Genomic DNA, 25,891 nt, shown 5'->3' with positions numbered 1-25,891 from the left:
CCCCCGGATCCAGACGCACCGGCTCCGCTGCTCCCGCCGCCAACGGCCGCGGGGGCCGATGGCGGGCTGGGGCTCCCCATCCCCGCTGCCGACGGCGCCTCGGTGCCTTCGTCGCCCCCATCGCCGGCTCTGCGATAAATACACGAACAGCAGCTGATCTGCCCACGGCGGCGTGCTCCAGAGACAAGAGAAGAGAGATGAGAGGTAGAGAAATGAGAGGGTAAGAGAGGCGAGAGAGAGGAGCCGATGGTAGCGGACTTAAAATATCCGAGGGAGAGGCCGGCTATGGTACCGGGTGTTTGTTTCAACCGGTACTAAAACATCCTTTCTTCATTGGTCCCGGGCTATGGCAATAACCGGTGTTGATTCTTAGCCATTGGTACCGGGTTGTTCTGTAACCCGGTACCAAATGTTCACCACAGCCACCTCAAGCCATTGGTCCAAGCTAAAAGTACCCGCTGCCATTTCAACCGGTACTGATGCGGACATAAGTTCCGGTTGAAATGGCAGCAGGTACTTTTAGCTTGGACCGAAGGACTGTTTTCTAGTAGTGACCGAAGACAATAATTTAAGTGAAACTGAAGTTATAACCGATAGCATCTAGAGCCCATATCTAATCTAACCACTAGAGAGAGAGATCATCTTACTACCACTTAATTATGAGATTAGAGGAGGGATCCACAGTAATCTAAATGAATGCTTTGCCGTCTAGGTGGATGCTTCACCACCTTAGTTGTATCTTGGCCATTTAGTAAATTGTTGTAGACAATTATGGTCACTATGTATCTTTTTTGTAGGGATGGATGTTGGTCATTTCTAGATTTGATAGGTTGGGTGGCATCCGAGCTCTTTCTTTCTTTTTTGCTTTAGCTCGTTTTCGGCCATTGCCACTTGCTTGGTGGTTTCGTATAACTCTGCCCTACGAGGGCTCTCTCGTAGTGGTGCCGCTAACTCGCTGTAATTCTCTTTCTCTTAATGAAATACGTGTTCAGGCACGTTCGGAAAAAAATTAGAGGAGGGGTCGAGGCCCTTCTGGTTCCAGCAAAACATACTGAAAAATAGCTTATAGATCGTAGGTTTTGAAAAGCTATTGGAGTCTTGATTTGTAAATTGTTCAACCTAAGGGATAGAATGTTGTAAAAAGGTAGGATTTGTTTGAGCCATAGATTATTGTACAATTGCAAGCTAAAACAAACACATCCTAAGCCAAGTAGTTCTTAGAATCCCAGACAAGTTTTTTTTTTCATACAGGACTAGTAGTATAGAGGCCCCCTTGCGATGCTGGCAATAATAGCTGGTTTGAAGGTAGTTTTTCATTTTGTGAGAATTAAAATATTCAATTTTGAACTAAAAAATTCATAAGTAATTCGTCTTAAATCAGAAAAATGTGAAATGGGTATCAAAAGTTTTCTAAAAATATAACCTATCTATTGGCCTGATACTTTTCAATTATTCATATCCAATTATTTTATTTTCATAATGTTTGGTTGCTTGTAGTTATGCCTACTATTTTTGAATAACCAAGATTCAAATAGAGCAATAATAGATATGTTACATTTTTAGAAAAAATTTGATACTAGTTTCAATTTTTTATGATTTAAAAGGAATTAGTTTTGATTTTTTAGATCTAATTAGAATTTCTTTAATTTTTTACAAATACAAAACCACCTTGGAAACCACCCAAGGTCCAAATTTGCCCATTTTCGATAGTTGGATGGCCTATGTTGTCCGATTTTGTAGTTGAAGGTCGAAGATCAGGACTTTTGCGATAATTCGAGGGTGTAATTCGGACTTTTCCCTAAATCTAACGTGCTATATCTTGTAGTGCGTGTCGATTTCAGATTCTTGAGTGAACCACTAGAAATAAACTAGTACTAGAATAATGCAGTTGCGAAATCGTTTTCGCTCATCTGATGATGATGACCGAAGGTTCCTCCTGCTAGATACTCGGGGAGCATCTGCACGGCGCAGGTGATGTGGGTATACGTACGGGATGGAAGGGCCTTTCGTACGGGCCTCAATAAGTGGATCACCATTCGAGAACGAACGCCCTAGGTGCAGCCAAAATATGACGTGTCGATGATCACTGATCACACACACTGGGTAGCTACTCGATCGGTTACACCTGCAGTCTGCAGATTAATCCTATCTTCCAATGCAATCAAATGAGGGCTCCAATCAAATTCCCTGTCGATGCACAAGAGGATTTCCCGTAGTCGTCTCATCTTCAATTTGCCGCGCCGACCTATCAAATCTATCTACCTATCTGTCTATCTATAAAAAATCTTTCCATGCATCATCCCACACAAATAGTCTAGGAAAGGGGGAGAGCGTGTTTGATTATTGCATATCCTCTTTTGTCAACCGATCAGATCAAATTCTTCTCACAATCTCACTGCTCCGGACTGGATTGAGCTGCTTCTATCAACGTCCACGTGTGACCAATCGTCATCTCTTTTCTCAAAAAAAAAAAGTTCATCACCCACTGGCACCACCGTGCCGATCGGTCCTCTCAACCTGTCGTCTGGTCCATCGCAAGCACAGCGTTACTAGTTTCACCGTGACAGTCTGACAGATCCAGATCAGTAATGGTCAGGCAACAGTTTGCATCGCGGCAGCTTGTCCTCGCGTTCCCATGCACGCCACCAATTACATTGCATCAACAGCTCGCTCGAATACTACCCGGCCGCCCGGCGGCGTCGGCGCTCGCCTATATAAGAGCTCCGAGATCGATTCATTTGGGCGACGACCTCACGCGTCGCTTCCTCTCGCACCGTTGCAGCAGCTAGGCATCGTCATCGCATTGTGATGAGATAATATCATCGAGCGAGCTCGATCGATCAGCCATGGAGAACCACCACCGCAGCCAGCAGCAGCCGCCGGCCGCTCCGGCGGCGCAGCCGGCCGCCGCCCCGCCGCAGTACCGGGGCGTGCGGCGGCGGAAGTGGGGCAAGTGGGTGTCGGAGATCCGGCAGCCGGGCACCAAGGTCCGCGTCTGGCTGGGCAGCTTCGACTCCGCGGAGGCCGCGGCGGTGGCGCACGACGTGGCGGCGCTGTGCCTGCGCGGCCCGCGGGACGCGCAGCTCAACTTCCCGGGGTCCGCAGGCTGGCTTCCCCGCCCCGCCAGCGCCGACCCGGCCGACATCCGCGCCGCCGCGGCGGAGGCGGCCGAGCGCGTGCGCCGCGAGCCGGCGCTCGTTGCCGCCGACGAGCCCCCCGCGCCGGGCAGCCTCGACCTGGCCGTGGGCGGCGGCGAGTTCGACGACGACATGGAGTCGTCGCCCCAGCTGTGGACCGAGATGGCCGAGGCCATGCTGGTGGACCCGCCCAAGTGGGGCCCGGATGGCAGCGACGGCTCCGAGGGCTCCGGCTCCCAGCATTGGCCCCAGGGGTCCCTGTGGGACGCATGCTAGGCTGCCACGTAGCAATGGCCACTTCACCGATCAATCTTCAAATAGTACTATTGCCATGCAGCAAATATGCGGTACTGCGTATCATATATCATAAGAGCTTAAATGTGTCAAAATGTGTGTACTAGTGCATGTGATGTATATATGTGGTAATTCTAATGAATAAACATACTCCAAAATCGCTCCAAAAGTAGGACGCTCTACATACTAACTCTATGTTAATTACTCGACATCTGCTAACAAGTGATAATCACGTCTAAATTTAGAGAAACAATAAAGCTGTATTTTTAGAAGACTCGCAGCTCTAGAGGTTGAGCATCTCCAACAGATTACTGACACCCTATACCCAAAACATACTCTCTCTTTCTCTCTCTCTTTGTTATTAATAATTACTTTTGTACTTTTGTTAATTGTTGTTGCATCAAGCTATCAAAATCTAATCACCAAGAATAGGATAAAATGAAATTCCCCTTTATTTAGGTGAGAGTGAGGTGTAATTTGAGGATTACAAAAACTTTTAGGTAACGAGGATTGGATTGGTACTCTACTGGAGCACCTCTAATAATCAAAACATCATTTTTTGTTGTTGTATTGGGTAGATAGATGGGTAATTTGTTGGAGACACTGACATAGAAAAAATGCCTCATTTGAAGGAATTTATATGGTCCTGAGTCCTGACCTTCATTCTAAGCCCAAAGGTCGGTTCAGTATCAATTTATCATTTAAAATAATTGCTAGAGGTCTTGCAAGAGACTTTCAAATATCCGATAATCAATTACCACACCTCATACTCTTCTCCCTGCCACCGTTTTTTCCCAGGAATTGTTGACAAGCAGAGCCAGAGCTTTTTGTTTTTTTTACAAAATTCACAAGTCATTTTAAAAATAGGCCTAGACTTCCCAAAATTACTGAAATACGCCTATATTGTATCTCGTGCCAATAGTTAAAAAAGAACTTCGGTTTAATTATTTGATGGTACTCCGTAGTAGGATCTGCACAGGACAGTAGCCTCGCGCCCTCGCCGGCTATTCCAGCACAAACCAGAATCGCAGCAGCACCTATCGTCCCCATCCGTTGCAAACTTGCTTCAAATGCCCGGCCAGCCTCTCACTCACGAGTCACGCTCAATTGTAGGGGTACAAGTGGATAATTTTAGGTGCGCCTCCGACTTAAAATATTATACTAGTTTTTTAAAATAATATAATATTTTAAAAAATTAGTATGATATTTTAAATTAAAAAAAATTAGAGATGCTCGCAAAAATCACCCATTGTCACTCCTACTCAATTGCAAACTTGCTTCAAATGCCCGGCCAGCCTCTCCCTCACGCTCGAAGAAAAAGGAGGTCAAAGGAAAGCACGCATAATACGACAAGCCCCAACTCCAAGAACGAGAGGAAGAAATAAAACGGACCCAATCACGTTTTTTTTAAGTCCAGGGGCCGAGGCCCAAGAGGCCCATCAGAGAGGCCACGCGGGCAGGACAGGACAGCTGCACAGCGTCGAGCAACGGCTCGCCGGCGAGCCGCGCCGCCTTTAATTCGAACGTTGGAGTCCATCGTCGTCGTCCCCATGCCCGCCCGCCCCGCATTTACTACCGCCACCTCCCCCCTCCCGAGGCTCCGAGCCGTTTAGCCCCCCGCCCCCCCTCCCCTCCCGGCCTTGGTTCTTGGCCAACGCTAACGCCGCCGCGGGCACTAAAGAGCACGGATTAACTCCCGCGCATCGCCGGCCGCCTCCGTTACTTACGACCCGTTTCCCGTTGCTCGCCTTCGCTTCGCTTCCCTCCCCCTTCCTCGCCGGCGAGCCAGTAGGTGAGTCTCCCCCTCACCGCCCGTCCTTCCTGTCCTCGTCCCTTCCGATCGGTGGGGTCTTTCCCCTCCTCGATCGGGTTTTCGTCCTGTCGCTCTCGGTACGAGGCGGGCTCTTGATGGGTCCCCGCAAGTGCTGCGGTTGGGGATGGGACACCCGCGGGGGAGGGGGGCGCTCGGTTGGTGGGCGCCGCTGTTGTCGCCACGGTCGGTGGGCTTCTCACTTCTCAGGGGTACACCACCGCGCACGCGCGGCCAGCAGGGTCTCTCGCTGGTTGGCGCGCGGCGTGTTCATCGGCTCGTGTTTCTTCTTCGAGGTAGGGAGGGGGGGGGGGGGGGGGGCGCTCGGTTGGTGGGCGCCGCTGTTGTCGCCACGGTCGGTGGGCTTCTCACTTCTCAGGGGTACACCACCGCGCACGCGCGGCCAGCAGGGTCTCTCGCTGGTTGGCGCGCGGCGTGTTCATCGGCTCGTGTTTCTTCTTCGAGGTAGGGGGATGGGCAGCGAGGGTCGCCGTTTGCGCCCGTGAAGGGGGATTTTTCACCAGCCGTATATCTCTGTTTGGTCTGGTGGCTTCCCTTGCTAGATGCGTCCGTTCGAGGTGGATTTGTTTGTTGGCGCCCCTGCTGCGTGCACAAGTGATTTTGGCGAAAATTTCCGAAATTTTGGTGACGAATATCGCGTTTCTTGTTCCGTACAATCAAGGCGTTGTTTATTCTGTTCATCCTAACGTCGTGTTACCTGTGCTTCCGTGGCGCGACTCATGATTTGTGCTTATGTGATCGTGAATTTGGTGCTGCAGGTGTCTCTGCGCTCTTGTTCTGCTGAAACTAGCTGGTTTATCCGGACAACATAATGGCTGCCGATGTTGGGCAGCGATTCAGCGGGTGGTCATGCTCGGATTTGCCTTACAATGACCACAGCACCCAGGTATTGCGTTCTGCTTTCATAATCAGTCATTCCTCATCCGTAATTCCCGTAATTTCTTGGAATTGTCAGCTGAAATCCTGGACCTGCATAGTTCCTGAACATAGTAACATGGTTAGCAGATTGGACCCAGTCGCTGCATTTTCCTTCTGTTATTTTTTTTAGAAACTCAAGATAAAGGCTCCATGTATGGTTGTCTATTGTTCAAATATCATGAGTTCTCATTGTGCATTATGTTTGGTTTTCAGGATTCTTCAGTTCAGCAAATGGTGCTCAATCATGGTTCAATCTCATTTGGTAGATTTGCTGCAGAATCCTTGTCATGGGAGAAGAGGTCCGTGTTTGAGCATAACAGACGACAAGAGGAGATAAGCAAGCTCACAGCACCGGGTTTGGTTGCACAAAAGAAGGCATTCTTTGAAGAATATTTCAAGAGAGCGAGGCAACTGAAGGCTCAGGGGGCAATGCACCAGACTGAAGCCACAATGGATGAGAGGAATGATGACAGTACTCTTGGCCATAGCAGCCAAGTAGATGAATTACATGAAGATATGTCAGAAGATCCAGTGGCCAGTGCTCCAAGTTCTAGTTCTGAACCTATCACTGAGGTCAACTCATCAGATGAGAGGAATTGCCAAGATGGTCATGAGCTCGGGTACTTGACATTTAATCCATTATTTTCTCAAACAGCAAGCTTGCAAAATATTCAGGAGGAGGAGAGGTCTAGCTCTGGCCAAAAGCAATATCCCTGTGCAGCACAGACAAGTAGCAATAATGGATTCAGCTGTGAAGCTATTGAGAGAAAAATTCTTGCTCCAAAACGAGTGGTATCAAATGATAATGGTGAAAGTAATGTTACTGGCACGAGAATTGTCTTACCAATAGCAAGTCTACAACCCGAAGGTTTGGAAGTTGGTCATGAGAAGCATGCGGCTAGAAAAAGTGTAGCTATTGTTAATAGATCAATGAAGATAGTGAAGGTAATGTTGCATATGGAATTCAGAATAATTGCTATTTTAGTCTAGAAACTTCATCACAATAGCAAAGGTTATGCTGCATGGCTAGATAATTCAATATTTGTAGATACATACTTCTAAACACATGTGTTTATGTATTTGCTTCAAACACGTAAACAATTAAATGCATTTGTTTATGTCTTTGCTTCAAATACATGACTAGTGCGGATCATGCCTAGATACCGTAAGATTTGGATACTTATTTACTCTATAGATACACTGATAAAATAACAAGCATTAATAAGCATCATAAACACATGCGTTTCTTTATTTACTACAAATAATGATTAGTGCAGATCATGGCTTTGTGCTAAATTCCATCCTTATTGTAGTTGGGATGGTGCATTTTCCAAAATAATTTCAGTTCTAGATATAGACTAGATATAGATGTGAACAAGCATGGCCATTTTCTGAATAATACATTTTTATGCCATAGACCCTGTCGTCTTGATTGATATAAGATGTCATGGAAATAAGTTTTGTACTTTGTTGATCTGATGTATCTTTATCTAATTATCTCAGGACCTGCCAACTTCTGTTATACACACCCAAAGGGTAGATTTAAGAAGCAATTCAGAAAACAAGCCCTCTCAAGACTTGAAGGATCCATTCCACAAGAGAGTTGAGATGAAATTGTGTGCTTTATCTGATAGATGGGATGCTGATAGATCCGCAGCCTCTTCAAGATCAGCTTCTTATCAGCATGCTGGTAGAGCTATTACCTCATGTAGATCTTCACATCAAAATAATGATAGAGTTGCAACATCTTCCAGCTCCAGTTTGTGCCAGAACACTGATAGAGTTTTGGCACCTTCTAAATTAGCTGCTCAAGCTCCCCAAAAATATCTAAATGGTGTGCAACGTTCAAATGCCCGTGGGATTTCATTTAATAAAGGATCAAATGCTTCTCATGTTGCATCCTGCAACAGTACTGCTACAGGGAAATTGGCTGCCAAAACATTGGCGATGCCCAGTTCATCTCAAGTTAGCGCAAGAACATCAAAAACTGCTCAGGTAATTTCGCCCCCTAAAAAAAATGAGTGTTCATCTTTGAATGTCTAAACTTCTTATGCATCTTGTTCCTTCCATTTCATGTTTCCCATTCAGAAATAGAGCTTCAGTTGCCTACTGCCATAAATGGACCAAATTCGTTCCGTTCATATATTTTTTTTTCTTTCAAAGTGCCATAATGCTGATATCCTGATAAACTCGCTGACCCTAAAGAATTATCGATTCAAACATTTGTGACAACCTCAATATCATTTTGCAGGTTACATTAAAAAGGTCAGCAAGACTAACTAGCATAAATGATGGATCGAAGAACAAAAGGTCTTTAGTTCTCTTGGTTTCACATATTGAATGGAGATCTTGGAGGAATGTTACTGATATTTTTGCCCTCTTTGAGTAATGATCAGGAAGCAGCTGAGCACACCCGCAGCATTGGATGAAAATAGCAGGAAGAGAGGATATGTGCGTGCATCTGCATCTCTGAGTGCAAGGTACCTCTAGCTGTTTTCTATTTGCCGAACGATTTGTTAAGAAAGATTTAGTTATCTAAACTGCAGTATTCCTTTGTGCAGAAGCAGCTCCGAAAATTACCCCCCTACTGCAAAGGCACCTAAGATTTCAAATATGACAAATGTGGTAGCCAAGGTAAAACCTATGAGAAGCGAGATGATTGTCCATAACTATCTTTTTCCAGGCAATGGAGAGAGGTCAAACCTCTTAGTGGATTCCATTTACATCGTTTTGAGATGGACTGCATAATGTTCGGTTTTTTTTATTGTTTGAGTGATGCTGCCAGTTTGCAGTGTTTTGTTTTGGACCTCTTAACTGACACGGATCAAATGGTACTTCATTGTAGACTGAACCTGTGCAGAAGTCAAGATCCGCAGGCCATACTGTTGGCGCAAGAAGTACGACGGTAAAGCGCTCTGTGACCAGTGAACAAAACAGAAAGGTTGGACATCTCATTTTTTGGGGGCATTTCTTTTGTGCAATGCTTACAATCTCTATCAATCTTCCTTTCCCCTCATTTCCAAAAAGCAACATAAACTAAAACATTGGTTGCATACATGGTGTGCACAAACAGGTGCTCCGATCGGGCGGTGGAAGGCTTGCTGAATCCGGCACGAGCAATCTGAAAGGTGGTCCATCCCTGACTAAGAACAAGCCAAGGTAGGCCCGCTTCACCAGGTTTACGCTAACTTGCATCAAGTATTGGCATCACTAGCAACGGTTCTGACCGGGCTTTTTTTTTTGGCAGGCAAGAGAGGCCACGATGGCGATGATATGATGATGATGATGCCGAGAGCGCCGTGGGTGCAGTTGGCCCGTTTACACGCGATGATCATCCGGGCCGGGAAGCCTGATACCACTCGTTGGCCCATTGCATATGGCAAGTAGCAATCAACAAGGGGGCCCAGTACATATGGCAAGAAGGCATTGCTTTGTTCTGTAGCTGCAGGCCGTCCACATTAGATATTAGATATGGTTAGATATACCTACAATGCAATGGTTGGTTGGTAGGTTCGCTGGTTTCTGTTTTATTTTACGTGGTTATTAGCCTTGGGCAGCTCCAATCTTTGGAAGCGTTGTGTCGGCAATGTTGTAATCCAAATCCAGTCAAGACGCAAACGGATTTCTTCCTTCTGTCACGGTTTGTGAAAGGCAGTACCGAAACATGCCATGGATTCTCCCTGCTACTGTCCGACACGTTTCCCCGTCATATTTGTTGCTACCTAGCGAAGCTATATATATTGCAAATACTCCTTCCGCTCCAAATTAAATCCCTATTTTACCCGGTCCATAGGAAAGTACCCTTGGTTGGGAGGCCGTGGCAAAAACACTAGATTTCACTGGACGGGATTGCACATACATTCTGTTCTGTTGGCTGTAACTTATGACTAGTGCTAATTTACTATGAGAGAAAAATACTCCTGGTGACTGATGTTGATTTAGTGTGGAAAAAAACTACTGGTGGCAACTAGCAGAACAGTATTAGGAAAGGAATTGTTAGTATTTTTTTAAAAAAGCAATTGTTATTATTGAAAGTATTTGCAGGGGTTGATTGACCACCCGCCGCCGGCCCCCTATCGGCGTGGCTCGTCGGATCATCACCGGGAGCGCGCCACGTGTCGGCGAGAATACCACGTCGGCGCAGGGGTTGTCTCCGCCCTTGGAAGTTGGAGCCTAGCAGCGTCTAGATTTTTTTCCCCTCGGCGGAAACCGTCCACCGGGGAACCCGCGCTCTCTATGGCAGTTGGGCCCCACCTGTGGTGTGCCCGGTGACCCACTCTACAGTGAAAGGATTGGACTCTTGACCGCCCGGTTGGCTTTTCCTCGTTATCCGACGCCCTGGGCGGCTACGTGGCCCGCCTGGCCCTTCCCCACCCGGCCTTTTTCCTCGCCCACACCCTTCCTGTCCCTGCCCGACGGGACCCACCGAGCGCCCGGCCCCACCTGCCTGCCTCCTCCTCCCCCACTTTTTTTTTCCTCCTCCCTCTCTTCCGAGTCCCAATTCCCCCAACCTTTCCCCCCTTCCCCTCTGCCCTTCGCCACCCGACGGCAGAGCCGGAGCCGCAGCCATGGAGGACGCCGCCTCGGAGTCGGAGATCGGCGACTGGGAGGTGCTCTCCGCGGCGTCCAGGGGCGGCGGCGGCACCGCCTCCGACGACGACAGCGAGGTCGTGGTCGTCTCCGGCGGGGGCGGCGACGTCCTCCACGACCACTTCGCGCTCGCCCCCGCCGGCCCCGGCGCCGGGTTCCCCGACGAGGGCCCGTGGCCGGAGCCCGGGGACGCCTGGGAAGGAATAGAATTGCTGGACAGATTCGATCCGATTCCGGAAGCAAGCTTCGATCTTGCCGCTGGGGTTTGGAGCGAACAGCTGCTGCCGACAGGCGGCGTCGATGAGGCCCGAGGAGGTTCGATTCTTGAGACCACCGCGGCTCGCGGCACAACCTGGGGCGTGGATGGTAATCAAGCCGAGGCGGTAGACGGTGAGGTTGACCAGGAGAGTAATGCTGTGGCTGATCACGGCGAATTGGGCTCGGCGGTGCAGCCCGAGCATCATGGGTTGGGAGAAACTCTGGAATCTGATGCAGCAACGCCTGCAGGTGCCTCGCTACAAAGCCCGTGCCCCGAGGATGCTGTGGCAAGTGACGGGATTCATGGTGAACAAGAGGAGCAGGAGCATGGGGCCAACGCTAGTGCTGCATCCAGTTGCGATGAGCCGGATAGGGAGGCAGAGGACGGTGCTTTACCGCTGGCTCACACACCGGGCACTGCAGAGGGCGACAAACAAGTAGTGGTCTGGTGGAGGCTACCGTTCAGGCTGCTGCACTGCTGTGCTTGGAAGGTGAAGCCCGTGTGGTCCTTCTCCATCGCCGCGGCGTTGCTGGGCCTGGTTGTGCTGGGGAGGAGGATGTACAAGATGAAGCGCAAGGCAAAGGGATTGCCCCAGATAAAGATTGCATTTGATGATAAGGTAGGCTCTTTGCCTCTGTTTAATACATCGGTTGCTATATTAGAACTATGGATCTGATTCTGATTGTGCTTTAGTCTAGCTCTAGTACAATGGCATAAGCTGCATATTTAGCTGATAGGAAGGCTTTATTCATTCATTCTATAGTTTATTTGATTGAGATAGTTTGTTGTTGGAATTACTGGATGAGTTATGATCAATATTGTTTCATTTAATTGAAACATCACAGCTAGTGGATGTATTGTTCAGGCACAAGCGTCAAGGAAAAAAATTTAATTCCAAATCATAATTTACAGTGCCTGTAGAAGTGTTAGCAACCTGTATTTCAGCCCTTTCTTGTGAAAGTTGACTTGCGTGGTCTTTTCGATGAACTTGCTTCCAAACTGGGTTTGAGGTGATCAGTGTTTAGAAGTAGGTGTGAGCTGATCACAGTTTAGAAGTGGGTGTGAGGTCATCAGAGTTTAAATGTGAATAGTACAGAAGTTATCAGCATGACAGCATAATGGGCCGTATAAGGAATAGTACAGAGTTTAAGTCTTCCTTTCTTTCCAAACGATTAACTTTTTTCTAAATCATTTCGAATGAGTATGTGTGCAGATAGATAATTTTTCACCTTCATATTGTCTGTGGCTTTAGATAATTTCTGATGATTCAGCACTCTCTTGGGAATCATGGTCATATGGGGGTATATAATTATCTGCTATGATCATGTCTCTGCCCTCTGGGGCTTCGCAATATCATTGTTCTCCTTGAAATATGGGTGTATGTGAGACATCTGAGAAAAACCCTTTCTGAACAATTCTGATTTTGATTACTCTCCTGATATCATTGGCAGCCTTCACTTGAGAAAAAGGTGGCCCCCCAGATTTTCTCATGATCAGCACCATGTTTGAGTTTATTGCATTGATAACAAATCAGAGTTTTCTTTCTAGATTTTCTCATGATCAGCACCTGCCATGTGTCATTACCACATGTTCAGTAGGGCAGCGTCCCTCATGTAGGGGATATATTAAAAGGCAACTGCCAGTGTATTTGACTATGGCTGGCTGGAATTGGTAGTCTGTTGTCCATTAAATGACATTGGACTACAATTGTGTTTAGTCATTAGTATGTCCTGGCAAGCCAGGACCAAAATATTTGCCGTACTTCAATTTAGACACCATACCATATTTTTCTATCCCCCTTTTTTTTCAGAACGAAAGTTACGTCTCTCTATCGATAAGTTGAGGCATGTCCACTGCTGTCCACATGGAAGTTAAGAGGAGAATAATAGTCCTCCCCTACTACCCACAGTGCCCACTCCCACATTGCACAGTCCTATTATCGTGGAGACATAGTCACATAGGGGATATGAATTGCGCCTTGCTGTACATTTTCAAAGTGTTGTGATGCCATTTTCAGATGTGAAAGAACACCGGGTACAATTATTGTAAAGTGTGGAAATAACAAGCTAGCAAGGACTTGTGGCAGCAATGTGTGTTTGTTCACTCCCTGCATTTCTTAAACGATAAGTTGTTGGTCATAGTAAGCAATTAATGGTCCTTTTTTTGCATTGACAATTTGACATCATTATTTTTCAATGAGAAGCTACAGCTCCTGACCATACTTTCTTTCCTGGAAGTGTCTAACCATGTTTTCCTGCTTGTTGGTGTGAAAATACAGAGGACCTCCCGGTTTGCAGATCGTGCGGCACGTCTCAACGAAGCCTTCTTGGTAGCGAGGCGTGTGCCACTGCTAAGAACTTCAGCTGGTGCTGTGCTTCCATGGTCAATGGTACAGGAGAGATGAGCCAATCTGCTCAAAGCTCCATAAGAAGGTTGCGGTAACTGGTAGGCAACTGATATGGATGATGAGCATCATCACGACCATCTGTATTGGCTTTGCCACATTACTTTAGTTTTAGATGGCACTGAGGAGGATGCCAATGTAGTGCCTGATGCTATGGCACTATGCTACAACTTGTATTCTCCTCTTCCTTTTCTTAATTTTCCTTTTTTTTTTTTGGGAACTGATTATGCTCCTGGTTTCCATTTTTCACTCGTACTTGGTTTAGTCCTTGGTCGGTGATGGACTCGTGGATTTGTCATTGGTACAGACATGTTCTTTTCTTGTTAATTTGGATGCTAGACTGCTCAGGTTTCATGTGCTCTCTCCTGTCGTGGCGCTGTTTGTGTACTTCTCTTGCTCTTTTTCATCGATGATCATGAATCATGATGTTGGTTTTCAGTGTCTGCAGTCGTATGCAGCAGCCTGAAGTGCTCTGATTTCAGCTGGTTCATTGTACTACTGGTCTACTGCCTAATGAACCTGTGGTTGTTGATGATGAAATAGTGTGGTCATCTGAAGAAATAGTGTGGTCATTTGAAGGACTGAAGGAGTACGGAAATGGAGCTGTATTCGTTGCTGTTACCTGACGGAACAGGGATGTGTTCGTCACATCACCTTATCATCTGAATATCTGAAAGATGGTGTATGATGCATAGATCCTTTGAATGTGCAAAGTTACCTAAGAAGGCTACAACTTCGGTGGTGCCATTATCTGAATTCTTTACTGAATTTTGGTTTAGGAAGGGCAGAAACTAAGGCGTGGACGTTTGATCCTAACCATTCCAATCTTCCACATCAGAAATTTGAACTGAAATTTGGTTTGGAAGGAGACGAAACCGAGCAGTCTACGTTCCGACGTTCAATCCTGACCACCACGATCAGTGAAGATCAGAGACTTAAGAGAGGTTTTCCCAACCCAGCGTTTTCTTAGGCCTCAACAGTGCCGGTTTAGAACAAAAAAAATTTGTTTGGTAGACAGTCTTTCTCAAGGATCCATTTGTATTGTAGCTCCAGCATTGAATTAGCGAACAAATGGCCTCATTGGGAATTATTTGCATGGCCACGACAATCTAAACTCAGGTAAGAGAATAGCGCAACATGTATCTGAGTACAGACGGGCATTCCTGTTTCGGTCAGTCTTTCAGATCAAACTGTCATTTATCAACGTGTTTTTAAGAACAAAATGTGAGCCAAGAACAGGAGATTGCTTATCCAGTATGCACATTGTATGGAGAAACAAGGCAAGAACCGAAGCAAACTGAACCTTTTTTTTTCTTTGTTTTTTCTTCTTTTTCCCTATCCAACTCGCTCGTGGTAACATCAGCCGCCGCTGATGGGCGGTATGACGGCGAGCTCGTCGCCGTCGGCGACCTTGGCGGAGTCCGGCGCGTACTCCTCGTTGAGCGCGAGCACCATGGAGCCGCGTATCTCCTCCAGCTTGGGGAACTCGGCCAGCACCCGGACGACGCACTCCCCCGCGGTGGCCCCTGCCGGCACCTCCACCGACGACTCCGCCACGCCCGTCAGGTCCCGCGCGCGGGCGAAGAAGAGCACCTTCACCCTCGCCGCAGGCGCCGCCGGCCCGGCCGCGACGGGACCCTCCTCCTCCTCCGCGGGAGCAGCAGCATCTGGGGACAGCACCAGGGGTGAGATGGAGTAATTGGCTAGCGGTTAGTGGAGGAAATCGATAGGAGACGATGATTCGACGAGGGCAGGAGTAGAAGCGATCGACCTTTTGCAGCCGGCGTCGCCATCGCCGGAGGAAAGGAAGCTGCGGCGCTAATCTGCTGCCGCAGTCAACGTGGCCCGAGAGTTGGAGACGGCCGAAATCTGCAGAAAACATTACGAGCCTACTAGTACTAAACTATGAAGTGAGGCCCAGCAAGCAGGTGGTCGTGCCGGAGTGGTTATCGGGCATGACTAGAAATCATGTGGGCTTTGCCCGCGCAGGTTCGAATCCTGCCGACCACGCCTTTTTTCCTCCTTTTTCGTTTACATTTTTTGCTATGTTTGCCACAATTTTGAATACTACCTTGAAATGTTCAATTTCTTCCACTGCTCAACTCGTCACAGACGCACAGGTCGCTCGAATGGAATGATCCCGCCGAGAATTTTTTGGTTGTCCACTCAACTTACCCAGTACTTGACCAGCTGACAGTGCCGCTAAAATAGTTGCGGCCTTGCATCCTTCAACGGCAAACAATCTCTACCCCCAATCCGAAGAGGCTCGAGGGCGCCGCTCCTCCCCGGCGGCGAAACCCGGCGCTCCCGCTAGCCGCTTGCCGGACTGGGGTCGCTCGTACCGTGTGCGTGACTGCGTGCCCGCGTGACCCGACGCGCTGCTGCTCGACGTTGCAAGCGCTCCCTCGCTCCTCCTCCTTCCAGAACGTGGCCGCGCGGTAAGGTGCTCGACGGAATGCCGACGCAGTTCTAGCGCCGCCCGTGAACGTCCGACAGATGCAGGGGATTCTCACCGTCCGCTCGGGAGCTTCGCGCGCGCCTCTGCATGTGCTCCTCGCGCGACGGCGCGGCGCGAGGGCGAGGTGGCTTCACGGAGGCGGTGGCGGCCGCCAAGATACGGAGGATGAAGAGGCCGTCCCGTACGCCGACGTGCCTCGGCCAGGGAGGAGGTGGGAGCGGAAGCCGTACGTGACGCCGATGAAGGTGCTCATCCGGCGCGCCAAGGAGGAGAGGCAGGCCCGGCGGGAAAACCCGTGCCGCGTGCTGGAGCACCCGCCCGACAACGGCCTCCTCGTGCCGCACCTCGTCAGGGTCGCCCGCCGCGTGCACGCTGCGAGGGAGCGGCTCCTCGACGGCCTGGCCAGGCTGGTCGAGGGCGAGGACGCCATCCCGGTGAAGCGGTGCAGGTTAGTCAAGCTCTCAACACTGAAGATCATCGAACTATCATCAGTATCCGTGCAAATTGTGCAGGAACATCGTCATAGCATGATGAGAATGTTTCTTGCCAGGTTTTGTTCGGAGGTGCACGTCGGCCGCGTCGGGCACGAGATCAGGACGTGCGAGGGCCGCAACAGCGGCGCGAGGAACTCCCTGCACGTGTGGCGGCCGGGCACAGTGCGCGACGTCGTCGGCTTCCCCTACTGCTACCACCTCTTCGACCGCGTCGGCAAGCCCAGGGTGGTGCACAAGGAGAAGTACGACGTGCCGAGGCTCCCCGCGATCCTGGAGCTCTGCATCCAGGCGAGCGTGGACATCGAACGCTACCCGACCAAGCGCCGCACCAGGCCGGTCTACTCCATCGATGGCCGGATCGCGGACTTCGAGCCGGACGAAGCAGGCAACTCGGAACCAGGAGCGTCATCTGAACCACCAGCCTGCTCAGCATTGCCGTCTCCAGCAGCGCCAACTGCGATCTGTTCTGCCTCACCCGACGCCGGAGATGAGCAAAAGGAGGAGGTGACGGTGCCCGAGCTGGCCTCCAGGACGCTGCAGTCGTGGCTGGACATGCGATCCGGCGCGGCGAGGCTGATGAAGAAGTACAGCGTGCACACCTGCGGGTACTGCCCGGAGGTGCAGGTCGGGCCCAAGGGGCACAAGGTGCGGATGTGCAGGGCCACCAAGCACCAGCAGCGGGACGGGCAGCACGCGTGGCAGGAGGTCCCGCCGGGCTACGTGTGGCACGTCGTCGCGGACCCCGACGGCGGCGACGACCCGCCGCCACTGGCGAACGAGCTGAAGCGGTACTACGGCAAGGCCCCCGCTGTGGTGGAGCTGTGCGTGCAGGCCGGCGCGCCCGTGCCCGCGGCGTACCGGAGCATGATGCGGCTCGACGTCGTGCCGCCCGCGCGGGACGAGGACGACCTCGTCGCCTGAGGTTCGCAACCGGGTCTCCGTGGCGCGCGCCTTATGGGGATTTCAGCGCCTTGTGTGACGTGGTTCTTCAGCTGTGTGTCGGACTAACAAACGGTTTGCAAGTGATTAGTATTTCTTACCAACCATGTGGAAAATGTGAAGCGACCACCGACAATACTATACATTTAAGGAAACAAATTATTGCCTAAGTATCACGTCGGGACAAGATGAGCCTCTGCGGGAGATGTATGGGCAAAGCTTGCTCACTTGTCCGCCGCTGATAGTGAGCCAGGCCGCCGGCCGGTGTACAGCGCACCGTCGCTGCCTTCCCCTGTCGATGAATAGTAACAGTTACAATCTACTGATGATGATGATGATGCGGGCATCGTTCTTGTGTGCTGTTTTGATCTTGGAGGCCCCAACCGAGACGGCGTTTTCTGGTCAGGTGGGACGCACGACCGCGCACTGCGCGCCACTGATCTATCCTCCTCACCAAATGATGTCCACAAACAACAAGGGCTGAGCCTGATCCAGGTCTTTTCTTGTGGAAGAACAGCTAGCGCTGCTGCACGTACGCGAGCAAATATCCGCTTCGCCGAGGAGGAATAAGAACGTCCCGTCTCCCTCAAGACAGCTAAGAGCGCCGCCGCCCGCCTCCGGCGGTGGAATAATCGGCACCGCAGGGGCCGGATCGTAAAATCCCGTCGAGATAATTTCTCCCCTACCCCTGCGTCCCCCGGAGGGATCGAACATCCATCCCATCTCACGCCGCGCCCGCCGCCCGAGCCCCCGACCGCCTCCGGCGAGCGCGGTCGAAGCGTCACCGACAAGTGGGCCCTCGGAGAGGGGCCCCCATGGGTCAGTGACCGCGCTGCAGCTCGGCGCAGGGGGCCCGAGGCGCGCCGCGGGAGCTGAACCCCTCCAAAACTGCAGGGACCAACCGTTGCGGATTAGTATTTTCTCCTCGCTGGCCTCCTCCCCCCTCCCTCCCTCCCTTCACTTGCGTCGCGCGTCGCGACACGCCTCCCCGTAGCCCCGCGCCCCCCCTCCCTTGTCCTCTCCTCCCCGGCGCTGCCTGCGGTGGGCGGCGGCGAGGCCCCTCTGCCGGCGTTCGCGCCGCCGCCGCTCTCGCGGGCCCGTCCCCACTCCCGTGCGCGCGAGGCGAGGTGAGGCCCCGTGATCCCGCCGCGCCTGTCGCCGGGCCGGCCGACCGCCAATTTTTTTTTTTACTGTGACGCGCAGGTGAGGGGGAGGATGTGGTCTTCCAGCCAGGCGAGCACGAGGGGCGTCGTGGAGATGGGGAGGGTGGAGGCCGGGCCTTCCCATTTCCCCAAGCGGCCCGCGCCCCGGAACCCCGCCAGGTATGCGCACTGTTGGTACCGTGCGTTTGTTTTGATGCCAACGGAAAAGGGGAAGATCTCCTCATGTTCCCTCTCTGCTTCCGGGGTGATGGATAACCAACGGCCGCTCAACTCTGCATGCGGCGCGGCGTGCGTGCTTGCCGGATGTTGCCAGAAGCGGCAACCGTGTCCCTGCCACTAATTGTGGCTGTGCGAATGAGCTGGGGTGTTTGTGTGACATGATCGTGCCGAGGTTTGGGCATGCAGTATGTATAACGAAGGACACATATACCCGTATCCCATAACTAGAACTAATGTTATGCTTCCCTGTATCACACACCTCTCTCTTTTTCTGCACAAGTGCGGCAGCGATGATGTTCATAGATTAGATTGTGAACTCTTTTATGTCATGCCAGTGTCAATGTTACGCCTAACACGCCTCCTGTGCCTGACAGGGTCAATCTATCAAGGATACATGCAGTTAAACCTTGCTCTGCCGGCGACCGCTCGGGAATTTCAGTCAAATGCAACTTGGGATGGTCTTCTCAACCATCGCCTGACTTGAGGCATCACTTTACGGGATATTCATCAGCATCGGAGGCAGTTCTTACTTCCCAATCTGATCTGAGAAAACTTTTTGTTGGCAATGAAAAGATTGGTGTTCTCTTGCTGAATCTTGGGGGCCCAGAGACTCTTGACGATGTGCAGCCTTTCTTGTTTAATCTTTTTGCAGACCCGGTAATTTACCATACTGCGAAGCAATACTTGTTTACTTGCTATATATTGTTTTCGTACTTTTACCTTGCAGGTTTAACAACTGTGGCGCGAAAGTAATTAGTAGTTTGTTACGTAAATGTGCAGCAGGTTTAAATACTGCAGATATGTGGGGAGCTAATTTTCCGCAATCCCATGTTTTGTTGTGTCATTAATCAACATTGGAGCCTAACTTTCTAAAATCGTGTTATGATTGCTTGAGCTACAAAGACACATGGATGCATGTTACTACTGTATTTTTTTGGTACATCATATAGCAAGCCTTTTCTCTCTCTTACTGATTGTATATCCATGACTCATGATCACAGGACATTATCCGTCTTCCTAGGCTGTTTCGCTTTCTGCAGAAGCCACTAGCACAATTCATATCGGTAGTGAGAGCGCCAAAGAGTAAGGAGGGTTATGCATCCATAGGCGGCGGTTCTCCACTCCGACAAATTACTGATGCACAGGTATGTCTTAACCTTTTGTTGTCAAATTTGCCAATTGCCATGACTGCCATGCACTAAAGGTCTTAGCAATGTGGATTTCTGTTTACCTAGAGTTAGACATAGGATACAAGAGTGCCACAGGAAAACTAATTTTCAGATGACGAATGACCCATCGATTATTGTTAAAGGGGATCGTTAAAGGGGATCTTGATGGAACTTCAAACAATTAGGATTAATGCTGCAAGATCAATTCCCAGCATGCACCTTAAGTTGAGGACCTCCATATATGGAAATTCTCAGCAACAGGACAATACTCAGCAAAATCTGCTTATGAGACCATGTTTATTGGGTCCACTCACTTTAGGCCCTGGGAAAGGATATGGAAGAGTTGGGCTCCGGGCAAGTGCAAATTCTTCATGTGGCTGGCTGCACACAATAGGTGTTGGACAGCTGATCGACTTGCCAGAAAGGGTCTACCACATCCTGAGTGTTGCCCTCTTTGTGATCAGGCGGATGAAACAATAGATCATCTGCTCGTTTCCTGTGTTTTCACCCAGCAAATCTGGTTCAAGCTGCTACGAAGTGTGGGTTTGCAGATCCTAGCTCCACAACCAGATGAAACTTCCTTTGATGATTGGTGGGAGAAGGCGAGCGAGAGAGTTTCAGGTCAGGTTAGAAATGGGCTAAATTCTATCATTATTCTAGGTGCATGGTCAGTTTGGAACCATCGAAATCGTTGTGTGTTCGATGGCGCTCCGCCTGACTTAGATGCAGTCTACAATGCGATCAGAGAGGAGCTGCGTTTATGGAACTTAGCCGGGGCTCGAGGAATTCCTTATCTCCTCGCCCTTGTGCCCTCACAAGAGCAGATGGGTCCTTGGTCTAGTTTAGGTCTCGGTGCTTGAGAGATAGTTTTTCTAATTCCTTGAGTAAGGGGTTTTTCGCACAGGTTTTGCCCAAAACTAAAACCTGTGCTGTAACTTTGGGTTCTTCACACCCTTTTTCTTCTTAATATATTGATACGCAGCTCTCCTGCGTGTTCAAGAAAAAAAACCTTATACTACTGCATGCTTGCTTTTCACTTTGTTGAGAAATGATTTCCCAATAATTGGGTTAATATTGCTACGTCTTATAGGTTAGGCCTAGGAAATGTCCCAGTGAGTTTATACTGTGTTAAGATGCAGAATTTCCTTTGTTGTTTCACCTATGCTCCATGGTACTAGCTGATCTTATACTATGAGAAAAGACATTTTGGATTTTACTGTCAGTTATCTTTTACATTGGACAATGATAGGATATAAGGATTGAAATATGAATATATGCTGCTATATTTTTTTTTGGAAAAAGTCTATTTTTGACCATCCAACTATTGCCCGAGTTTGTTTTTGGCCATTGAACTCCAAAACCGGGTATCTTCGACCATCCAACTATCAAAACCGTTCACTTTTGGCCATCCGGCGGTTTTGCAGGGCGGTTTCGCAGACGTGGACGCCACGTGGAGGTGGGGCCCACTTGTCAGCCATCCTCTCTCCTCTTTCTCTTTCTTCTCTCCCCCCTCTCTCCTCTCTCCCGGTCCCTCTGCTCGGCGGCCCCCTGCTACCGCCGCCGCCCCCTGCTGCCTGCTGCCGCCGCCCCTGCTGCTTGTGCTGCCTGCTGCTGCCGCCGCCCCTTGTTGCAGCAGGTGCTGCCGCCACGTACTACAGCCGGCGCCACCTGCTGCAGCCGCAGCCGCCGCCCCTTGCGGGCCCACCCTGCTGGAGCAACGGTGCTGGAGAGGAAGGAGGGAGCGGCACTGGGGGCCGCCGGGGCAGGGGACGAAGGAGGGAGCGGCAGTGGCGGCCGCCGGGGCAGGAGAGGAAGGAGGGAGCGGCGCTGGGGGCCGCCGGGGCAGGGGGTGCGGCGGCGGTGGGGAGGAAGGAGGAAGTGGCGGGAGGGGGCCGCCGGGGCAGGGGAGCTGCGGCGGTGGTGCCCAGGGGAGGTGCGGAGGGTGCGAGGACGAGCACTGCTGCTGGCTCGCCTGCACGCCGCCGCGGACCACGCCTGCGACGCGGAGCAAGCCTCGCCGCAGCGCCCAGCCCCGGCCGCCGTGCCGGCTCCGCGCAGTCCCCGCTGCCCGATTCGTGCGGCCCCTGCACCAGCTGCTGCTCAAGCCCGCCGCCGCCCCTGCTCCGGCCTCCGCCGCCCAGCTCCCTACCACCCCTGCTACGGCTCGCCGCCGTCCAGCTCCGCGCTGCCCCCGCACGGCTCGACGTGGCCTAGCCACTGCCTGCTGCTCCCTCGCCCTCACGCCTCACCGTGCGCAGCCGCGGCTTCCTGGCGGTGCTGCTCGCGCCGGTTGCCCGGCGTCAGGCTGCCGCGCGGCACCACAACGGCCTCGACGCTGGCTCACCGGTCGCCCTCCCGCCGGTCCCTGCTCCGCCCGCCGCCGGCCGTCTGAAGGGAGGAGAGAGATGAGAGAGGAGAGAAAGAGGGAGACAGAGAAAAGAGAGAGAGAGTGGGGGATTAGCACTGACAAGTGGGCCCCACCTTCACGTGGCGTCCACGTCTGCAAAACCGCCGGATGGCCAAAAGTGAACGGTTTTGATAATTGGATGGTCGAAGATACCCGGTTTTGGAGTTCAATGGCCAAAATCAAACTCGGGCAATAGTTGGATGGTCAAAAATGGACTTTTTCCTTTTTTTTCCTGAGAATGTCTATGCTGCTATATTACTTTATTGGAATTAGTAGTTTTGTGAATAATTAATGATTTTTCCATCATGAGCTCTCATTTGGTGGGTTTAATGGATTCTGCAGGCGGAAGCACTGAGGGAGGCTTTATGTGAAAAAGATGTTCCTTCCAAGGTGTATGTTGGAATGCGGTATTGGCATCCCTTCACTGAAGAAGCCATAGAACAAGTAGGGGCTTGGCATATATCCAAAATGTTTCTGTGTTCTGTTGATTTTTCAGGGTTTTTTATTATCTTAGCAATGAAATTATACCTGTAAATCGCCATTGTTTATAGTATTGTAAGACAAAAATCAAATGTAATTAAATTACCGGTTCTTTCAAATTAGATCTTCAAGCATGGATAACATTTTTCCCTTTAGGATTCGCAGAAGAATATGGATTTAGATTGCACTTTTGGTACTTAAATGAAACAGTTTGCGTCATGAATGCTATTCTATTGTAGTTATGAAACCATTAGCTAATCGACTTACTCGTGTTGTCGTATTCATGACACCATTTGCTATATGAATACTATTCTAGACATATAGAAATAAATACTTTCTGGTGCTTCATTGTTCATACATATCTATTAGAAAATTACTTATTATCTTTGTGAACTCAGATAAAACACGATGGAATCACAAAGCTTGTTGTGCTGCCTCTATACCCTCAGTTCTCCATATCAACTAGTGGTTCGAGTCTCCGTTTATTGGAGAGCATATTCAGGTAATATTTGAAAAATCTAAATACCTGCATTTCTGATTTCTTAGAAAATTGATGCTTATGTTACTATGCCACTTTCAATTTCCTTTAGAGAGGATGAGTATCTGGTGAATATGCAACATACAGTAATACCTTCATGGTATCAACGAGAAGGATATATCAAGGCTATGGCAACTTTGATTGAGAACGAACTGAAAAATTTTCCAGAACCCCAGAAGGTAAGAAGTAAGAACTATGGCTTGAAGCACTTGTGATGTAGAGGGTTGTTAAACTTGGTGGACATTTACTTTACGTGTTACAAGCCATCATGCATGTCTGTCTCCTGTGTGGAAGAGTAGGCAACATGTTTTTTGTTTTACTTTTTTTTTCTTCAAAAAGAATGTTTCCATGTCCGCCAAACTGACAACGCTTTCAAAAGGGTAGAAGGTTTGACTTCTTTAGACATCAAGCAAATTGATTTTTCTTTCAAAAGTTTGTTTCCTCTTGGTAATGCTCCTCAAATAATGCGGTAATGTGTGAGTGAAGCTGGCTTCTAGTACCAAAAAATATTGTCCGTGACTGTTTCATTTTTGCATCCATTTCCCACCCCAGCCTGGGTGAATTTGCTGAATTCTTATGATTTTTTATCAAAATAAAATTCTAATGAGAAATCAACTTGCAGGTTATGATATTTTTCAGTGCTCATGGAGTTCCTCTGGCATATGTTGAAGAAGCTGGTGATCCTTATAAAGCAGAGATGGAAGAGTGTATCGATCTCATCATGGAAGAACTTGAAAAAAGAGGAATAACAAATCCATGTACACTTGCTTATCAGGTCGCTGGAGCTCTTTCAATCAACCAAATATGGTGTTTATTCTTCTTCTACTAATCAATCTTCTGAATCCACAGAGCCGAGTAGGACCAGTGGAATGGCTGAAACCATACACTGATGAGACAATTGTTGAGCTTGGGCAGAAAGGGGTCAAAAGCCTTCTAGCTGTTCCCATTAGGTATTATTTCTCTTAATTTGGCTTCTGTTGTCTTGAACTCTTGATAAAAGTGGTGTTCCGTTCGTGTTGCGCTTCTTATAACCCACACATCTTACCTTTCTGCTGACTTTAGTTTTCTCCCATTAATTTTGGTCTGGTAATCCTCATGGTTTCTTACGGTCTTCCCTGTTCAGTTTTGTTAGCGAGCACATCGAAACTTTGGAAGAAATCGATGTGGAGTACAAGGAGTTGGCTTTAAAATCTGGTATCGAGCACTGGGGACGAGTTCCTGCATTAGGCTGTGAACCCACTTTCATTTCGGATCTTGCTGATGCTGTTATTGAAAGCCTCCCTTATGTTGGTGCAATGGCAGTTTCCAATCTTGAGGCCCGGCAGGTAACAACCAGCACATGGCCAGCAAAACTCTGCATCTCTTCTGCATGGCTGGTCAAAAGAATATTGCTATTACCCAACGCTTTGTGTATGGGTATTTTGTGCCTAACTAAATAATGGTTACTTCAACTATGCGTTTTGATCAACAGTATGTTAGGGTGATACCTCAGTTAATTTTAGCTATTGGGATATTGGCTGACACATTGATGTAACCCAATACACACATGTTTTTGTGGAACCATATACTCACATATTGTGGCTAGCTTCATTAGACAGAGCTGCTAAGATTAAACAAGAAGTTTTAAAGCAAGTAAGCTTTTCTTTTGAAAAAAAAAGGTACAGATTGCATATTTCCGTGTGTGTGCGTGTGTCATGATCAACCATATTACAAGATTGAAGATTGCTGTGCAACTTGCCCATCTCAGCAAAAGAATCCTGATTCTTGTACACATAATATCTAAGGTGTGAATAAAACGTTAGGACACTGAATGTACCAAGCCATGTGGCATGTACCAAGCCTTGAAATCTTTAATTTGTAACAATAACAATAATCGCTCCTGAGTGAACGTAAAACAAATCATTTTCAAATCCAATGATATGCTATGGTTTCTGAGGCTTCAGTATCATTTATCTCACATAACACCCTTGCTATCGTTGACCCAATCTGCTCAATATTGTGAGGTGATTGACGGTGGTTTTGCATTTTGCAGTCACTTGTACCCCTTGGGAGCGTGGAGGAGCTGCTAGCTGCGTACGACTCGAAGCGCGACGAGCTGCCCCCACCAGTGATCGTGTGGGAGTGGGGCTGGACGAAGAGCGCGGAGACCTGGAACGGCCGCGCCGCCATGTTAGCCGTGCTGGTTCTGCTGGTGCTGGAGGTGACGACCGGGGAAGGGTTCCTGCACCAGTGGGGAATATTGCCGCTGTTCCACTGAAGCCGACGACGGTTCTCCCGCCCTTCTCCATCTGGCCATAATTTTGCTGCATCTGGAGCACCTTTTGATACTGTATATGAATCCATTTGCTTTCGCTCGTGTCAGAAAAAAAGGCCACAAAATCTGATATATCATGGCTATACTGTACCGACTCGTCGAAAAAATTGTTATACCGTACCTATAGGGGAAATGGAAATGAAAAAGGACATGCAGTATGAAGACGAGATGCACAAACCTAACACGCGTGGACACTTGTTTGCCACACTACGGAAACTCATGGTGGCTAATAATGCCCAGAGCTTCTTCTGATCATAAAGGGACATGCAGCAGTGAA

The 25,891-nt window shown here is 49.3% G+C and overlaps 6 protein-coding genes and 1 non-coding gene across 12 annotated transcripts; 6 read left to right on the top strand and 1 right to left on the bottom strand.

Annotated features, from left to right (window-relative positions):
* The first annotated feature begins 2,704 nt into the window (after positions 1-2,704).
* On the top strand, positions 2,705-3,613 carry LOC120704992 (ethylene-responsive transcription factor ERF036-like). Its single transcript, XM_039989545.1, has one exon. The coding sequence runs from the start codon at positions 2,847-2,849 to the stop codon at positions 3,411-3,413; it is 567 nt and encodes a 188-aa protein (XP_039845479.1). The 5' UTR covers positions 2,705-2,846; the 3' UTR covers positions 3,414-3,613.
* A 1,421-nt stretch (positions 3,614-5,034) lies between these two features.
* On the top strand, positions 5,035-9,871 carry LOC120704931. Of its 4 annotated transcripts, none has more exons than XM_039989494.1 (10): positions 5,035-5,223; positions 6,021-6,148; positions 6,394-7,125; positions 7,684-8,175; positions 8,432-8,490; positions 8,577-8,660; positions 8,742-8,814; positions 9,026-9,085; positions 9,254-9,339; positions 9,428-9,871. In XM_039989494.1, the coding sequence occupies exons 2-10, from the start codon at positions 6,074-6,076 to the stop codon at positions 9,450-9,452; spliced, it is 1,686 nt and encodes a 561-aa protein (XP_039845428.1). In that variant the 5' UTR covers positions 5,035-5,223; positions 6,021-6,073; the 3' UTR covers positions 9,453-9,871. The 4 variants fall into 4 exon arrangements, with proteins under 4 accessions (XP_039845428.1, XP_039845402.1, XP_039845409.1 ...); XM_039989468.1 differs by having other exon boundaries at positions 9,026-9,121; XM_039989475.1 differs by lacking the exon at positions 5,035-5,223 and adding an exon at positions 5,400-5,537 and having other exon boundaries at positions 5,707-6,148; positions 9,026-9,121.
* Positions 9,872-10,668: 797 nt separating this feature from the next.
* LOC120704976 lies at positions 10,669-13,793 on the top strand. Of its 2 annotated transcripts, XM_039989534.1 has the most exons (3): positions 10,681-11,160; positions 11,278-11,648; positions 13,308-13,793. In XM_039989534.1, exons 1-3 carry the CDS (start codon positions 10,749-10,751, stop codon positions 13,431-13,433), a joined length of 909 nt encoding a protein of 302 aa, XP_039845468.1. In that variant the 5' UTR covers positions 10,681-10,748; the 3' UTR covers positions 13,434-13,793. The 2 variants fall into 2 exon arrangements, with proteins under 2 accessions (XP_039845463.1, XP_039845468.1); XM_039989529.1 differs by having other exon boundaries at positions 10,669-11,648.
* Positions 13,794-14,573: 780 nt separating this feature from the next.
* On the bottom strand, positions 14,574-15,337 carry LOC120705003 (molybdopterin synthase sulfur carrier subunit-like). The gene is made up of 2 exons (XM_039989555.1): positions 15,205-15,337; positions 14,574-15,100 (listed from the first exon to the last, which is right to left on the bottom strand). Exons 1-2 carry the CDS (start codon positions 15,224-15,226, stop codon positions 14,793-14,795), a joined length of 330 nt encoding a protein of 109 aa, XP_039845489.1. The 5' UTR covers positions 15,227-15,337; the 3' UTR covers positions 14,574-14,792.
* Positions 15,271-17,569, top strand: LOC120704968 (APO protein 3, mitochondrial-like). Its single transcript, XM_039989518.1, has 2 exons — positions 15,271-16,339; positions 16,442-17,569. The coding sequence occupies exons 1-2, from the start codon at positions 15,930-15,932 to the stop codon at positions 17,304-17,306; spliced, it is 1,275 nt and encodes a 424-aa protein (XP_039845452.1). The 5' UTR covers positions 15,271-15,929; the 3' UTR covers positions 17,307-17,569.
* On the top strand, positions 15,362-15,443 carry TRNAS-AGA. Its single transcript has one exon. It is a non-coding gene; the product is annotated as a tRNA-Ser (tRNA).
* A 700-nt stretch (positions 17,570-18,269) lies between the features above and the next one.
* On the top strand, positions 18,270-25,891 carry LOC120704950 (ferrochelatase-2, chloroplastic). Of its 2 annotated transcripts, XM_039989511.1 has the most exons (11): positions 18,290-18,451; positions 18,528-18,646; positions 19,081-19,363; positions 19,708-19,851; positions 22,625-22,726; positions 23,161-23,264; positions 23,353-23,479; positions 23,923-24,075; positions 24,150-24,250; positions 24,424-24,625; positions 25,333-25,891. In XM_039989511.1, exons 2-11 carry the CDS (start codon positions 18,540-18,542, stop codon positions 25,555-25,557), a joined length of 1,548 nt encoding a protein of 515 aa, XP_039845445.1. In that variant the 5' UTR covers positions 18,290-18,451; positions 18,528-18,539; the 3' UTR covers positions 25,558-25,891. The 2 variants fall into 2 exon arrangements, with proteins under 2 accessions (XP_039845440.1, XP_039845445.1); XM_039989506.1 differs by having other exon boundaries at positions 18,270-18,646.

The sequence above is a fragment of the Panicum virgatum genome, chromosome 1K (genome assembly GCF_016808335.1).
Source record: "Panicum virgatum strain AP13 chromosome 1K, P.virgatum_v5, whole genome shotgun sequence".
Taxonomy (NCBI): Eukaryota; Viridiplantae; Streptophyta; class Magnoliopsida; order Poales; family Poaceae; genus Panicum; species Panicum virgatum.
The sequence above is the reverse complement of the archived record's forward strand: the minus strand, read 5'-3'. Positions and strand labels throughout refer to the sequence as shown.

Bases quoted from the DNA above. Each gene is read 5' to 3' on its own strand.
- LOC120704992 (XM_039989545.1), top strand. From the start codon at position 2,847: ATGGAGAACCACCACCGCAGCCAGCAGCAGCCGCCGGCCGCTCCGGCG.
- LOC120704931 (XM_039989468.1), top strand. From the start codon at position 6,074: ATGGCTGCCGATGTTGGGCAGCGATTCAGCGGGTGGTCATGCTCGGAT. The intron at 6,149-6,393 runs GTATTGCGTTCT...TTTGGTTTTCAG, and splicing joins ACAATGACCACAGCACCCAG to GATTCTTCAGTTCAGCAAAT. The intron at 8,661-8,741 runs GTACCTCTAGCT...TCCTTTGTGCAG, and splicing joins TCTGCATCTCTGAGTGCAAG to AAGCAGCTCCGAAAATTACC.
- LOC120704976 (XM_039989529.1), top strand. From the start codon at position 10,749: ATGGAGGACGCCGCCTCGGAGTCGGAGATCGGCGACTGGGAGGTGCTC. The intron at 11,649-13,307 runs GTAGGCTCTTTG...GTGAAAATACAG, and splicing joins AGATTGCATTTGATGATAAG to AGGACCTCCCGGTTTGCAGA.
- LOC120705003 (XM_039989555.1), bottom strand. From the start codon at position 15,226: ATGGCGACGCCGGCTGCAAAAG. The intron at 15,101-15,204 runs GTCGATCGCTTC...TGCTGTCCCCAG, and splicing joins GGCGACGCCGGCTGCAAAAG to ATGCTGCTGCTCCCGCGGAG.
- LOC120704968 (XM_039989518.1), top strand. From the start codon at position 15,930: ATGCAGGGGATTCTCACCGTCCGCTCGGGAGCTTCGCGCGCGCCTCTG. The intron at 16,340-16,441 runs GTTAGTCAAGCT...GTTTCTTGCCAG, and splicing joins ATCCCGGTGAAGCGGTGCAG to GTTTTGTTCGGAGGTGCACG.
- LOC120704950 (XM_039989506.1), top strand. From the start codon at position 18,540: ATGTGGTCTTCCAGCCAGGCGAGCACGAGGGGCGTCGTGGAGATGGGG. The intron at 19,852-22,624 runs GTATGTCTTAAC...TGGATTCTGCAG, and splicing joins GACAAATTACTGATGCACAG to GCGGAAGCACTGAGGGAGGC. The intron at 22,727-23,160 runs GTAGGGGCTTGG...TTGTGAACTCAG, and splicing joins CTGAAGAAGCCATAGAACAA to ATAAAACACGATGGAATCAC.